The sequence below is a fragment of the Eleginops maclovinus genome, chromosome 20 (assembly GCF_036324505.1).
Source record: "Eleginops maclovinus isolate JMC-PN-2008 ecotype Puerto Natales chromosome 20, JC_Emac_rtc_rv5, whole genome shotgun sequence".
In the NCBI taxonomy this organism is placed as follows: Eukaryota; Metazoa; Chordata; class Actinopteri; order Perciformes; family Eleginopidae; genus Eleginops; species Eleginops maclovinus.
In genome coordinates, this window is record NC_086368.1 from 22,996,466 (window position 1) to 23,013,795 (window position 17,330).

At 40.2% G+C, this 17,330-nt stretch overlaps 1 protein-coding gene across 9 annotated transcripts in view; it reads left to right on the top strand.

The window, feature by feature from the left end:
• slc2a9l2 (solute carrier family 2 member 9, like 2) overlaps positions 1-17,330 on the top strand; it is an 89,572-nt gene that overhangs the window by 48,874 nt on the left and 23,368 nt on the right. For all 9 annotated transcript variants that reach the window (XM_063909869.1, XM_063909873.1, XM_063909870.1 and 6 more), the window contains 2 exons: positions 583-684; positions 1,449-1,524. In XM_063909869.1, the coding sequence (XP_063765939.1) occupies positions 583-684; positions 1,449-1,524 (178 nt within the window). The remainder of the gene's footprint in view (positions 1-582; positions 685-1,448; positions 1,525-17,330) is intronic.

Genomic DNA, 17,330 nt, shown 5'->3' on the forward strand with positions numbered 1-17,330 from the left:
TAATTTCAAGGCTATCCATACAATTCAGTTGTAAAGATAAAAACCATAAAAGCCAATCTTATTGTGGCGTTTCAGGTCACCTTAATAAGTAGGATTCACCCTCTGGGGAACATAAATATTCTATACCTAGGCAGGAGTACGCTAATGTCTTGACCAAGTAGTCAGAAGTCACTATTGCTTAAGTGATGGTAGAAATACTAAAATACCTTTTGCTGTTGACTGAAGTGACTGCAGATGCGGTCAAAGAATAGCAAGCCGCATGAATGTGTGGGAACATTTTTTGAAATGCCATTTTCTAATGTGTTTATGCTGCACTATATCTTAATGCTCCTAATGTTTTTCATTTTTGTAAAGCACTTTAAATTGCCTTGTGTTGTATACAGTAAATAAACTGGCCGTACTCAATTTGATCAGAAACCATCAACTAGATATTGAGATATTTCAGTCTGGATCAAAGTACACATACACTGACATTGCCATCCCTAGTGCGATTCTGTTTGCGATGTTCATGATCACACAGTCATTGTAAAGAAAAACATAGAACATTTTTTAAAACTATATTGGGTTTTTTTCTCTTCTCAGGGTTTAGTGATAGAGCGAATCGGGAGGAAGCCCCTACTCATCTTTGGTTTCGTTGCCATGGCTGTATTCTTCAGCCTACTAACAGTGTTCCTCCATTTCCAGGTAAGCCACTCTTCCTCTTCTTCACTGATCTCATTGGAAGCATATTCTAAGTGAAAATGTATCTCAGTGCACATACACTGCCCGGCAAAAAAAACACACTCTAATATTCGTTGGACCGCCTTCAGCTTTGATTACGGCACGCATTCGCTGTGGCATCGTTTACACAAGCTTCTGCAATGTCACAACATTTATTTCTGTCTTGCATTAATTTTTCGCCAAGATCTTGTATTGATGACGGGAGATTCGGACCACTGCGCAAAGTCTTCTCCAGCACATCCCAAAGATTTTCAATCGGGTTCAGGTCTGGACTCTGTGGGGGCCTATCCATGTGTGAAATGATGTCTCATGCTTCCTGAACCACTCTTTCACAATTTGAGCCCGATGGATCCTGGCATTGTCATCTTGGAACATGCCCGTGCCATCAGGGAAGTCAAAATCCATTGATGGAATAACCAGGTCATTCAGTATATTCAGGTAGTCAGCTGACCTCATTCTTTGGGCACATTGCTGAACCTAGACCAGACCAACTGCAGCAACCCCAGATCATAGCACTGCCCCCACAGGCTTGTGACTTTTTTTTTGGCCGGGCAGTGTATGTTGATCTGTACTGTGGCTATTTGTGTTCACGTACCAATGTATGGATGACATAGGATGCGGCTGTTAATTAATCAATTCCCTTACTTGCTTTGATATTCTTACTTGCTGATAGATATTTTTCACTAATTTGTTCTTTGAAATGTCATCTTCTTGCTCTCTTATTCCAGGACAGTCTGTCATGGATGCCCTACCTCAGTTACATCTGTATACTGGCTGTGATTGCGTCCTTTTGCTCTGGGCCAGGTAAAACTACTCACCGACATCACTGGCTCTCCTTTTTCCCACTTCTCTTTTTTGCTGTTTCATTTTCTGCCCTACAATTCCGTGCTCCACTTCACTTGAAACTGCACTTAAAAGAGATTGAGTAAATACCCTGCAGACTTATATCAGACTGCGTTTTCATATTAAGCTTTAATTCGTCGTTGTGGAATAATATATGAGTGACCCATCTGTGGTCCTCACTTTTGAAACTGGCTGAGGGAGAGAGAGTTGTATTTGCAGGGCTTTTTAGACTTATTGATAATTTGCTTCTTACCTGGAGTGCTATTTATCAATCTAGATTGTTTTGGCGTGAGTTGCAGAGTGCTATAAAAAGTGCTGTAGAAATGTCTTCCTTCTCGCAAATATAATGGAACTACTTGGCTCTCGGCTTGTGGTGCTCAAAGTGCCCAAACTAATTTGATTTTCAACTACACCCGCCATCTGTATCACCCATAGAAAGATTCTACTCATGGACGAGGGGATCATGCTCACTCGTTGGCAGGTGTATTTCGGTGGAAAGAAGATAGCTCCTGCATTAAACTGCTCACAGCTTGTTCTGTAGATTATATTAAGTAACTGGGTCATGTTTGCTGAAAATGAGTATTGCTGATGAGTTTTAAAATGTCCTTTCTAACAAGTGCTATCATATCCTTTTGGATTTGAGAGAAAGCTGACTTTTGTAGCTCGGTATCTCCAACACCTGCAACACAAACCTAAAAGAAGAATATGTATTTTTGATTTGGGGGTAAACTGACCCTTTAAACAAGTGGAATAATCAGCTAACTAGTGTGTCACTAATTAGAATGACAGCCGAAGGTGCCGTCATATGTTAGCGTACTAAAAAGTAGCCGTAGAGTATATACAGTATGGCATGGCAATGCAAATGTACAGGGGACGGTGTGAGTGTGCACTGGGTCTCAGTGGGAGGTTGACTTTGAGTTTCAAGGTGAAGCTTACACTCTCATCATATATAGACGCCCCTTCTGAATTATAAAGTCTCCAGGGAGGGTTAATCCAATGAAGTGCTTCAGTGTAACAGGATGAGATTAATACAGTGGATTGGTACAAAGTAGGGAAAAAATTGGGACTTTACACAACTACGAAACGAAGCAGACTAGAAGAAGCACATTGGAAACGCCTACATGTGTCATTTAAAAAAAGAAAGGTAAAAGAAGGCATAACGTCAAAAAATGTTAAAAAAAACTGCCGGCTGCACAGCGCAAAGCACCACCTTTTAATCGTTTAGTGCCTTGCTCAGGTGCGCTTATGAGGTAATCCTTTGGAGAAGAGAGATGATGAGGATCCGATGATTTATGGTTTATTGTAACAAATGAAGCCCCTCATGTCTTAGAGATGGTGAATGACTGGGAGGGGGAGAGAAGAGAATTCACATGAGGGATGAACCCAGGTGTTGCGTTGAGCATGTCAGTGTATAAATGAGGAGCCAAATTCCCTTTGAAGTCATTTTACCATGCAACGATGGCCCAGATATATCAAAGTTTGATAAAAGCATAAGATTATGGCAGACTATGAAAGCAGTTGGGGCAGTTTTTATTCTTATGATGAGCTGAGGTGCATAACTACACTACATTTGTAATAATGGTTAGGTGTCAAACCAGACACTGGATCTCATGTGCTTAATCCCAAATTACTTGAGAGATAAATCTTGCAAATATTGTGCAAGGTTAGTCATGTAGAGACAGAGATTTCTGTAAACCACCAATGACATGTGACAAGATGTAGAGAAAGCAATTTCCCTTTTCAATTGCCAGCAAATAACACTTTGTATTCTGTAATTGTGTTCAGAGCAGAACATTTGTGAATAATCATTCCGTTTTTGTAACTATCAGTGCATTTAAATCTTGCTCTCAGTTGATGGGGCCAGCTACAAACTATGTACAGCCTGGATTCAAGACCATTAGTCCCATTTAAATAATAACTAATAAATATTACTACTTTAAGTGCTGCACAATTGTGTCCGATGTTGCAGAGCAGCGCAGAGAGTATAGAAAATTAAGTCAGATTTAAGTCTTGGCTCTGTTGTGTTGAATTTGGCATTTTGGCTGTTGCCATCTTTATTTTTTGGAACCATAAATGAAATGGGAAAGTGGACTTAAATACAACTGGGACCATAAATTACAAAATGGACATTATGCTGTATGAAAGAAGACTTGGAACTACAGATACCGTTAATTCATCAGGAAACGGTTACCTTGACGTTTTGGAACCAGTGGAGTTGCGCTCTGCGGTGTCTTAGAGCTGTCGAGGCTGATTCAAATCTCAGCAGGATTATTACCTGCTCTGCCTTTATTGTTACTCTCTCCATGTAGGCCCATATGCAATAAAGGAAAGGGTTTGAACATAAGCTATTCGCTTCTTCGAATACTTTCAGAATGAATTTCAAAGGAATGTGACGGGTGGTTTTTACATGTTTTAATAATTGTACCTCTTCAGCTTTCAGAAAATGAGCAATACTGGCATAGTCCTTACAATCCAACATTTAACCTTACCACTCACAGGCTGAATTCACAAAGTGCTGTAACTAAAACATAATACAGTTTCTTGCCATTGCTAACACACTAAAACTACACCTAAAGCATAATTATTTAAAGTGACACTCAAAGAGCAAAACCTCAGCTCAAGTCTCCAAAACTTTAAACACATTCTCACCATTGCACTAAATTTTCAATTCTTCTTGGCACTTTTTGCAAAACACTGCGCACAGTTCTCTCAGGAAGACACAGAAATCTGTCAGATTCACTTGTTTGCCATTTTCAAAACACTGTCATTAAAAATGTGACACACGTGAACCAGTTAACAAATACATGCGCCAAATGACCATAGACACGGAACTGCTTTATTCTTGACACAATAATCAGGATGTAAACACTATAAAAAGATTACATTTCATAACTTTTTACAACAACAATGGATATATGGACACAGCGAGAGGAAGAGCAAGAGGGAGATCTAGCGATGGAGGAGTTGTTTTCAGCATGGAGCTGTATGAGCGTCAGCGCTGTATTCATGCCTCTTCTACAGGCAGTGGGAGAGAGGGGAGATATCCTCTGTGATGGTGATGAGGTGCTGGGGCCACACACGGCTCGGCCACAAATCAAAATAACGATTTTTTTGTATAAATCTTTATATTTCTAGCTCAAAGTTACTTTTCAATGTACTGTATTTGATAGAAAGCATATTTTTGTTCACTCAACTCTCCCTGTGCATGCATGGTAGTGCGTTTTGTTCCAACAGTATATCGGTGTTTCTGCACATATTTCTCTAGTGCAGAATTTTGTAACGGAAGCTTTTCAGAACAAAGGTATCTTTTGGCCAGATGGCCTTTATTGGAGATGTTAGAGTAAAAGGGGGAAAGGGAAGTCATCGCCAGAATTGACCAACCGGCTCAGAACTCGAACCAGTCTACTAGGCTAAACTTTTCAGTATGCAGGTCACCAGCTCTAACCACTAAGCTATCTGCGAGCCAGATGAAAGTGCTTTAGATGGACTTTGTAGATGGTTCAACACAGATCTAGCTTCTTCCCTCCATGTCTGCAGGGAAGATGTTCCTATTGATGATGTGGCCAGACTCAGCCAGGTGGTCAATTGCAGCCTAAGATGTCTCTATAAGTTTTCTTTTCCATTTACTGTCTTTGATGTTGAGCACATTTTTGTTCACATAACTGTAACTGTATGTGCTTTGCATGGATGTTGCGTTCATTAGTGGTGTAGAAAAATAAGTGAGGTTTGTGACAACAGAATATTTGTGTTTCTGCAAATATTTCTTTGGTGCATAATTCTCCCCATACAGAAAAAGCCCATAAAGATGAGTGTGCTTTAGATTGATCACATCCGTGTGGAGTTGGTTGGACAAAGTGCCTTGTGATGTGAATGAATTGTGTGCCCTTTGGCGCAAAACTTTGGTTTTGGTAAGTGTTTATGTAGTTTTGGGTGCAGTGCTTCATTTTGCAAGATATATGAGGTGTTTTGTACTTTGAGTGTGTGGTTTTGTGAATTGTGTTTTGAGAGAACGAGCCCTGCTTTAAAAAACAGTGTAAAAGAATGGCTGTGTTGAAATAATATACAAAAGTTTGTGTCGCCCTGAAGCTAACCCAAGTGGGAGTAATGGACACCATATGCATGCTTTATAGCCTCAATTGGCCCTGTACTCTGTACACTTGCACTTTTAAATCATACAACGCAATTCATTGTGTATATAAACAGGATTCTGTAGACCCTCTGACACAGGGCCACGGACCCCACTTTACAAACACTGTCTTAACTCACATATTTTGCGTATGTTTTCAATGCAGCTTATAATTCATGCTCAGATGCTTATGTAACAATTGTGGGTTGAGACAAAGAAAAACCTCAGGCCGGACGAGCTTTTTAAAGCTGCAGTCGGCAGGATTGTTTTGATCATATTCACTGAAACCGACACTATGCTCCGACAGAACAACATAAATCAGCCGGTTTTAGAAAAAAAAAACACCTAGAGCCTGTTATTTGTTTTGCAAAAATCCACCGCGCCCGGTTCTTCTGGTCTAATCAGCGCAGGGCTACAGTTCGTGCACACGCAACAGATCCCCCTCCCCCCTCGCACACGTTACAATGTGACATGCACACGCCTCAAGTTACTTAAGAACCTACCTAGCTGCTTATAATATATTCTTCTAATCACATCGTAAGTTTCACACTTTTAATATCGGCACAAAAACAGTCACATGGTTTGTCATACGCCAAGCTAGGCATGCGCTAAACTAAATGACATTAGCAATTGCTATCTATGATTAGCCAGCCTATCTCTGTGTAATCCATGTTGTTGATCGATGCTGAAAAGACGGGCGCGTTCACAGAAATCTGGTGCACATGCATTGACAAGCGCAAACGCAATGGGAGGGAGCTTGGTGGCAGTGGGGAGGGGCGTGAGAGTAGTTAACATTCAAAATGTTGCCAAAGTCCCCTCGATTAGCCAGACTTGCCAACTGCAGCTTTAAAGGTCTTTGCACCTGAGGGTAACGTCACTGGCGGCAACCGCAGTCCCTTTATGATTAATGACGACGAGATCCATTAGTGTAGGAACACCACTCAGATAGTATATATTTTATGAAGCAAACAAGCAGACTCATTTACATATTAGCGGGGTAAAATGCAACAAGATGTAACGCATTAATCTGCGGTCTAGTGAAATGTTTAATCCAGAAGTCGTGAGAAATACTTTCTTTCAGCAGTAAGGATCCAGACGTTTCATATATCATGCTGCAGTTTGTTAGCTGGCTGCGTTCTACAAATCAGGCTGGATTGGTACATGGGCTTGCCGCCCAAAGTAATTATTTTTTCAAAACCCAATATGTAGACTTTATTTTAGACCATGAAAAAGTCGAATGAAAGAATTCATCAAAGGTCATTCAATTACAATTTGTCGTTTTCGCTTCCTCAAATGTGCTGACACCTCATTAACTAGAAAATGGTGGATACTCCTTTTTCTGGCTCTCCTGTTGAGTGTGTCAGTTTCTGCCACCTTTCAAACCTGAGAAAACAACTCTTCTCAAGCTGTTTTGGCAATCCTTAAAATGTCGGTATCTGTATATGAAATGCTAACAAGACCATATATAACAAACAACCCCAACAAGACCAGATATGGATCTGTTTCTGTATTCTGCACTGGGATGTAGATGACACTTGGCATTTGATATGCGCTGTATACATTCTAACAACGGGAGCTGTCAGTGCTGCAGAATAACATTTGACAAACTCTATAAATTTCATTCTCCTGAAAGTCAGCGGTGAGGGAGAGTTATTTCTCTACTGCATTACCTATCGTCCTCAAAGGGCTTCTTCCTTCCTATCAATAAATAAATATCACCACCACTGGCAGGTTGTTGTACTTCCCATGTGTGACAGCAGAGACTGACACCTAGCACAACGATGCACTGATGTGTTAATTTGGTACCAACTCCTTTTCATGGGCTGTAACATACTGTGAATGACCCTTTAAAATCAAGTACTTTAATTATTGAGACATAAAGGCACTTTAATTGCGTCCTTTTGGTTCTAGAAATCTTGATGATGAGGGTTCTAGTTTTCCTAATTTGATTTTCCTGCGGCAGTGTGGAAGTTCCTAAAGGGGCCCTAATATGCTAATTCTGAAGTACATCTTTTGACTTCAAAATGACTGTGACGTGTTTACCTTCGTTCGGGTTCAAAAAGGTCTTTATCTTTCCTCATACCGCCCGTCATGGATGAGTCACACATTCAGCTTCCTTGCTGTGAATGTGTGACTCATCCATGACTATTTTGTCAACAAGATTTCTTTGATCTCATCAACGTAACTTTTATTCTCTGCTTGGGTCTCCTTCAACATTTGGTGCAGCTTCCTCAAACTTGACGGTCCTGCAGGTTTTAGGGACTGCAGTGACTCGTCTGCAGTCAGCTGCTCAACACTGTATATTACTCAGATTTCAATCTTAACCGATGTTCTTCCTCCTCTGCAGTCATAAGCGAGCATTCGCTTGAAAATTGACGAAAAGAGCATCCAAAATACTACCTTTTATAATACTGTCAAACTGGATTTTACAACATTTTATAAGTAGTAATCACAGCAGAAACTTAATGATGATTTTGAGGTAAACTAAGTAAGGTAATAAGGTAGATGGTAGGTGTGACCTTACAGTAATCACGAACATCTTTGGCATATTTAAAGCTTTGGCACGTTAGAGCAAATTCATGCAATGTGACTGCTTTAAGAACCCCCATCTACAAACTAAGCAATCAGAAGACACGATGAAACGAAGCAAATCACCAAGGCTGTCACATCATTTCAATTCTATTATGGTAAAAAAAAAAAGAAAACACACGCAAACCTAAATGATGGAGGTGAAACTAAACTGAAGTGCTGCTCAGATGTGAGCGGATGAGGTGCCTCTGCTCTCTTATTTATTACATCACAAGGCTACAAACTCACACAGTATTTATACGAGTGTGTGTTCAGCCTGTTCTGTCAGCAGTGCAAATCTAGTGTGAAAGATCTGGCAAAGCGAGACTAACCCCTCAGATACTTGGCTCGGCGGCCTTGTTTAATCATGGTATTGTACTTTCAGATCTGATCAAAATGTGTCATCAGTGTGTACTTTTTCCACAGATGAAAAAGGATAATAATTACTTCCTGGTGACTCACACAGAAAACAGAGTCTGTTTATTTTTTTGGATAGCAATAAACTTCACACCCACGAAGCCGCTCCTCACACCTTAATCTGTGTGTCGTGAATGTCCAGAGGGCAGCCTTTTCTGTTTTTCCTTATTTTGTTCTCACTTTATTTCTCCCCTTAAGTGAGCCCATTTTGTGATATAAAATGGTGTTTCTCTCTGTTCGTCAGCCAGAGAACAAAGGTGAGGGGTCAATAGAAACTCAAGTAAAACAGCCCCCACAGCAAAAACAGAAAGTCATGTCACAATAAACTCAATATCACTTTGATCATATGACAGCGTTGATTCCTAAAAAAAGAAGGGGCTTTAAAAATGCTTTTAAAGGATTTACAACGGTGTCATCAAATGCTTAAAAATTCATTTTTAGGCAGACAATATTTGAGCTTAGTTATTCTGAGAAGCGTTCCTATTTTCATTATCATTAGGATGCTCTTCATTCTTCCTAATTAGAATAATAACATTCTTTAAAGCTTGTTTTTGTTTTGACAGACAGGTCAGGGCTGTAAAAGATGAATGAAACAATGACAGAAGAGGATCCACAAGCAAGAGATTAAAACACTTCAGTTATTTCTTGTGCTAGAGAACTTAAGGTGTCTGATTCATGCAACCTTCCTCCCATTGCAGTGAACTGTGTGATACATTTAATGAAACATTTGGAGCAATGAACCAGAAGTCAAGAGGTACACTGGAGAGCATGAATTGATGTCTGACACTGAAGATTTGTTGGATATGAGACACTGTAGTCAATCAACTCTGAAGGACTCTCCCCCTTCCCCTCACACTTAACCACTTCTAAGAGCATAATCAGCAGTATACTATAAGATACTGCAAGTCCTGTAAGACAGGGTCAAACTCTATCCTGGTATTGTCTGAAGAATGGATGGTTTAATCGTCACATCTAAGCATTGGTTTAAGCCCAAGCACCTGTCTGATTATACCGGTAGAAACAGCGCTCTCAAGGCTGTGTGCTTGTGTTTGGAAAGAGAGGAGTGAGAGGAAAAGTTATAACAAAAATCATCAGAACCCAATCACAAGCATTTCCCCCCTAGATGGAAAGAGTAAGAACTCATTATAATATTGTGTCCCAACAACTGAATATAAATGAGTTTTGCCTCCCCGAATTTGGGATTTATTACTCCATTTTGGATAATCTGACAAGGGAAAAACTTGTCTGTAAAACACAGAATACACCCCTGTTGTTCCAATCTATTCCCTTTTGTCTGTTTTCCTGCAAATGTCGCATCTGCTCTTCACAGAGCCAGGCTCACTGTCTGCATCGGCAAAGGCTCTATGGGTGCGACTAAAAATAAGAGGGTATAGAAATATCATTATAGAGATACGTAGGACATGTGGTGCGTAACAACTTTTCATGTTGTCATTATGTCTGCTTCCCATTGAGAAATTTTACACACAGCATGCAGATTAGCCGTGGTTACTTTGAAATTAATCAAAACTTCAAACCCTTTGCCTCTAGATAATCAAAATCTTTAGTCAGCATTTTCAGATCTCACCTAAAGCACAACCTAGGCTCGAGTTAGCGATGTGCTACACAAAACCCCTCTGAAGTGCTACTTAGTCTCATTAGAAACCAGTTCAGCAACACACTTAAATGATAAATCAATGCAGACCACATTAACAGAAAGCCTGGCAAAGAAGGTGGTTCCTTGAAACAGTAAATTACTTTTCTAAAGTAAAACAAAGCCTCCCACATATTTTACACAGCCAGCCAGAGAGACCATACTCCCCTCATCCGTAACTGTTTGGGACGGCAGGGTGGACAGTCACACTGCAGCACAAAGTCAATAAATCTTCCAAAACGGCTCCCCCATCCCATCAGTTGAATCACTATATCATAGAAGCACAATCCGAACGAGGAAAACCCCTCCTGCCCTCCCTCCCCTCTTGGCTTATGCCCTCTAGGCGCTGTAGCTCGTTGCTTGCCAGCAAATTGTCTGGTTTCAAGAGCTATTTTTCACCCTCCGAAAAACTGTAAAATGTACATTGTAGCATGACAGATTAACTGCTCATACATCCTTTGTACAGATCTTAAAAATATGTCTGTGAATTGTTGATTTCCTTCTACATTTGATGTCCCTGACACCGCTGTATTGGTTTTACCCTCCAAGCTGTAGCGAAAGAAAATTCCACCAAACCTCGGCCGTGCAGTCAGCTACACACACGATGTCCTGTTTCAAATGTAGACAGGCACACACACTTTCTGATTCAAATCTATTAGCTATTAGCGCCAGCTCATTATTCATATGCACACTAAATGTCAGATAATAATTATGTTTAATTATAATTCAATAATTTATGCTAAGCTCATTTCAGTATAATGCTTCATTTTAGGACCATTTATTAAATTACAGGAGGGTGGCTGATAACACTGAATGTGAACAGGGACTCTTATGTGCCTTTATACCGTAATAGAAGCCAGATGAATTCGAGAGCATCTTTGCTTTTCTTAATATTCAATTGTTTCAAGCCTCAAGCTGTGGCGTTCAGTCCTTTTCTGCACCAATTAATTAGTTCCAGACTGAAGCTGGCGAGGTCAACAGTCTCCGATGTTTCACCGTCAACATCTTAACCATTACGTGATTTGGTTATTTGCAGGTGCATACAAATAAGCCCACCTGGTGTTTCTAAATTTCATTTGTGAGATAAAATGCAAATGTTATTCTTTTGTGCATTATGGCGAGACGGTGTCTGGAGTTGAATATGGAAAAGCAACTGGAGCACTCGCGATAGATACTCATTGTTTGGTGATAATTGTCGTTCCCTGTCACATCACACTGAACCCCTCATTGTCCTAATGTAAATTGTGCGTCAATATTTGAAAATGGCCCTCACTTGTTTACAGGCAGATCGCGAGATACAAATGTTCTCCTGGTTCTGTTTTCCTCCACTTTGCATCACAATGGTTGTCCCATGATTTAAATTCAATTCATTTGCACTAATGCGCCCGTCTTGATTGTGATCAGTCCACATCGGCCAGTTAATTCATGTATGTTCATTTATTCAGTGTAACTGTTCAAGCAATTTATGCTCACAGAACATCTCTTTCACATTACAGTGAGTCGTTTGACACACCTGTTGAAAACGTACTTCATTTTTAAATACATCCTCTTATTTCAGGTCTCACCTACATTTACTGTTCACTTAAAGTACAAAGTAGTGGACTATAATTACTATAATTTCATTTTCTACTACTCTATACATTTACTTTACTACATTCAAACATTTTTTTCTGTGAGATATTTTTGACATTTAGTAGTTAAGTAACTGGAACACCACATAGGGGATTTTGAGACAGCACTTAAAAGTTATTTAGCTTTTTTTTTTATGTTGTTGTCTTGTATATCTATAGAGTTGTTTCCCAAGTGTTTATGGTTTTGCACCTTTTGTAGTTGTTTTCCAGAGCCTTTTCCTGGTTGGTGCGTGTCTCTTAGAGTGACATGTTGTAAGTGAAGGCCAGGGGACCCCTGCATGTTTGGCTTATTCAGTAATCCATCAATGCCTATCCAGCCAACCCGACCTCTTCAATGCGCGTTTTTCTGCAGACTTGAATATAAACGTATTTGTGATACGTCAAAACAAGTGTAATCAGGGAAGAATATCAGTGTCCCTAATGCAGTGTAGTTCGGAATAGAGAATCAACATTCTTCAGTCGCCAGACTAAACAAATATGGATCCTGAGTCTAACTGTAGCTGTCGTACATGAGGAAAAGAATGTACGTCAGGGAACCTAAGTATCTATCTAAACTATCTCAGGTCAGCTTGTGCTCGGTCAGAAACTGTCAACAATGATGCGCCCAAGCTGCTCCTCCTTAAGGGAGATTACAGCACCCCGAAGGCCAAAGAACTATGCCATGGGAATAGAGACAGAGGAAGGAGAAAGTGATAAACTAGGCCAAAGGTTAAACACCTAAGGTTGTAATGTAACATGTTCACTACAACGTGATGCTTTTGCAAGCATTTCTCATAGAAAGGCTGGATACATCCATCAACAACATGTATTGTAAGTGAATTTCGTCCTGACAGCTATGGATTTTTTTTGCTGTGTTTGTATCCAAAGCATGGTAGAGCAAACACTTTGGTCTCATCATAGAGGTGTATAGTGTACTCACTATATTCTCCTGGGAACGGAAAAGACCGTATAGGTGGAAGATAGATAGAGAGGGGGTTACAGCCTGCTGACAGGCAGGTCATAGAGGATAAGATAGATGACCATTGAACAAGATGAATCACCTTTCACGGGGAATGTGAACAAACACGTTGGGCAGTCAGAGCTGCTGTTGTGAGCGTTATCATGTAATGATTGATACCAGGTTGAGCTGTAAAGACGAGGGGCATTTGCTGCCTTTAAGGAGCAACAAGCAAGATGTACAGGGAAAGAAGTGTCGAAGACGAGTATGAACTCCAGCCAAGGTGAAAGTTAGTGATGTGTGGCAGAAAGACTCAATTAAAACAGGAAAAAAAAATGAAGGAAGGGATTGACTTTGTGAGACAGATCATTTCCTGAACACTTGAAGGTATTTCTGTGTGGGTGACTTTGTTTGTGTGGTGGCTCTGATTATCTTTGTGTTTACCAACTTTTTGAAAAATGTCTTGTTATTAATACTATCAGTTATGTATAAAACATATTTCAGCGAAAAAGGCGAGCTTCTTTTTTAACGCTTTGCCACATTAACATTGAGCATAAAACCATAAACCTGAATCGAAAATCTCAGGAATATGAGGTGTTGTCCTTCCTTGCATGGTTTGCCCTAACAAATATTGCTTTGTGTACTCAAAATCCGTAAATAATGTTTGCTTTACAAACTCTTTATGTCCGTGACATTGATCTTCTGGCTAGAGCCTCTCAGGGATGATTTATTCTCTCGGGGTCTCGAAAACATTTGCTTTGGAGGAGTACACCCGAGATGTCCTCACTTCAGGATTCATCCCACGTTAACAGCTCGATCTGTTTTTTCTTTCATCCAAAGAAAGACTGAGGGTCCCTGTAGGGTTTCAACCATAAGCTTACTGTCAGGACTGTAAGGATCCCTTAACCATGCTCTTACATTTGCTGCTGAGACCTCTGCTCTCCTTTTCTCTCCCTGTTTTGTTCCTTTCTTCTCTATTTAATTTCCATGTCTCTCCCTTTCTTTACTTAGCAATAATTTAACATCTAATTTCTTCCTCTTTCTCGTCCACATGCTTTTGCTGTACTGTCATTTCGTTAAAAATGTGATTTCCCCCTAAAAGTTCCCTTTATTTGCTAGTGGTTGCAACATACAGAGAAAATAAAAGACTGGGTTTGATTTTGCACAACTAAAGCATGCTTCATAGCGCTCAGCTGTGTGGTGAGCTGCATTCTGGTGCAGCGCATAAAGGTTAAGCCATTTCTGATCCTGCCGTGATACGTATAAATATTACATTAAAATGCTGCTCTTTGCTTAATGATAATAACAATGAGTTTAAAGTATGGGAAGCTTTTTCATTTAAAAATCTGCTTTAATGCCATATCTGACATGTGTGTTGCATGCCTGCGCGCAAACACACTGCATGCGCGTGTTGAGTGCACAAAGTGTCTGCTGCTTGTGTGTGTGACACGGTCGTTTCATGCGCTTGTGTGGGAGGGCAGCATTCTGCTAGGGTGACATTATCATCCTATTATATAATAAGTCTTTATTTATAGAGTGCATGTTGGTTAATATCACAATCATACATCTGTGTGACGTGGAGCCAACCACATGAGTCACTGCAAGGGCAAATTTAAGGTAGCGTTTCCAGAAAATCGTTTTAGATCGTTGCTTTTAGAAAGATATGCCAGCAAATTCAAATCTAATCATTAATATTTCTTGACTCATAATGCAGGGTATTTAAAATATGGTTTATAATCTTAACCTTCTCTCAGCCATGAAATAAGATTGCTCGTACATGCTGGGGATAAACTATCCAGATGAGCTGGTTGAAACCCCTGTCAGAACCACTTGAAAGTGAATAAAGCAGTGGCCTCCGGGGCCTTCTCTTCGTTGTCCTGTCATCATGTGGCTCTCTGCCCGAGAAACATCACATCAAGGTTCTGGCACTGGTCGAGTGTGGCCGACCCCCAACCCCCCGAATAATGTGATGGAGTATGAGGTCAAGCTGAAACAGAAGGCAGCACACAAGCTCTTGTCACAAATCCAAACCAGAAATAATAGCTGTTTCATTTCTGCCAGATTGACTTTGTGTTATAATGTCATTGTGGGCTGCTGATGTGATTTAGATATTCTCTAATTTGGGCTTTTAAATCTGTCTCCACCAATAGCTTTTGGTTTATTAAAAACCCATGATGTATAATATTTTTTCAACCCTAGAAACTTTGTGTCCAATATAATAAATATTGTATGATTTGATGGGTAGAAAACGAAACCACAAAAGCTCCTCTTAGTGAATCTTTCTTTAAAATGATTAATCTTGTCAGAACTTTGTAACAGCAAATCACTTTAAGTGTTGTTTTTTTATTTTTTATTTGATTAAGTGAAGAAAGGAACCCCTTATCGTCCCACAGAAGGGAAAATTACATTCTGCATTTGACCCATCCTAGCTGTACTGCGCCAGGGAGCAGCGTAGGGAATGGTGCCCTGTTCAGGGACGGTAGCACTCGGTCTTTAAGGGACTTGAACCGGTGACCTTCCAGTTCCCAAGCCAAGTACCTACGGACTTCGCCACCACCGCCACAGTGGTTTGGGAGTGTAGGACTTGATGCATTTGGTGTCCACCTGCACTGTGTTCCACATACAGTATTAATAGATTCTAACATAAAACATTCAGCTGCATCAATATAGAATCCATCGAGCTAGTTTGACTTTCAGTTTGTCCTCCATCAGAAAACCAAAACGCATAAATCATATATATTTCTCATTGTGGCTTTGATGGAATTTAACGTTCAATACAAATGGGCCACAAAATAGAAACACCACCTCCTTATAGGTCTTTAAATGAATGGTTTGTCAAACAAGTGCTCACATACGTAGCAAAATCTCCAGTAGGCGTGGGTTATTGCTAAACAATAAATAATCAATAAGGATGGATTGTTTTAATAGGTAATGTTGTATTAAAGCACGCCTAATTTCATGTTCAATACACTGGCTGTGCTGCTGTGGTGTTTGGCTGGAATGAAAACCTGCATATTATCCCACATGATTCAACACACAGTCCTGTGAGACCCGTACATATGCTGGCCAAAAAACATACATGGTCTTATTAGTGTGTGGTCCCTGGGCTTATGCAAGCAAGGTACATTTAGCTCGAGATGGAACATGCTGTGGCAACAAGTGCATTCAAGGCTGTAAAAACCCTATCAAAAGTAATGGGTCAGACTGCTGGCAGAGGCTTGCTTTATAAGTGTTTGGCAAACATGAGCATTTTCTCCTACCATTAATGTCTTGTTCCCCTGACCTTTTTCCTCTTCTCTCTGTCTCCCTTTTACATACACACACACACACACACACACACTGGAATGAAAACCTGCATATTATCCCACACACACACACACACACACACACGCACACACACACACACACACACACACACACACACACACACACACACACACACACACACACACACACACACACACACACACACACACACACACACACACACACAGGGGCACACAAATCCCTGGAAAATACTACTTTGTTCTGAGCGGATTATCTCGTAACGTATCTAAACCGAGCACTCCCAAACTACACACACACACACACACACACACACACACACACACACACACACACACACACACACACACACACACACACACACACACACACACACACACACACACACACACACACACACACACACACAGCCCCTGCATGTGTGAAGCCGATTTGTCCTCTTTTAGCAGAACTGGTGTGATTGTTGTTGTGGCTGCATCCAGAAAATAATATATTTTCTGTGGCATGTGAGTCCTTATCCTGTCATAAGAACCACATTGCTTTTATCTACATTTTCTAAGTTACATTTCCTCTGCTAAAGGGATTCCTTAAAGTCGAGAGAAGGCAGATTTAGTTACTAACAAGACAGGAATAGTGCCCACACACTTTGTCCATGCAATTTTACAGTCAGTAGAATGGATGCTTTATTTGCCCATTAGAGCAGCACACAGCCAATAACGACTGAAACTGCCATTTCAGCTTTACAATGATTATTGTGTTGGCTTAATGAGAGGAATACATGAACTGTTCAAACCTGTTGTACAGTTCTGTAAAGGTTCATGTTGTGTGGGATTAAAGGTTGTTTTTCAGGGGAAGTCACGAAGCAAAATCCTTGCAGATGATTTGCTTAAATACCTTGGGCTGTGAATATCAGAAACTCCTAGTTCAGTTTTTTATATTTGTTTGTTTTGATTGGTTGACAGTACAACCTTAAACCAGTCAAAATTGAATTTTTTTCCCTCCATTTTATATTTTGGTCCTCACTAAGCTTTCCAAAACATCTCGTTTTTTTTACTCCGACTCTATAGCATGCAATCTGTGTTTGGATAAGGAATGCATGCTCATGTAAATGCAGGTGTGATTGTGGTATCCGATAATATCAGAATGACCACA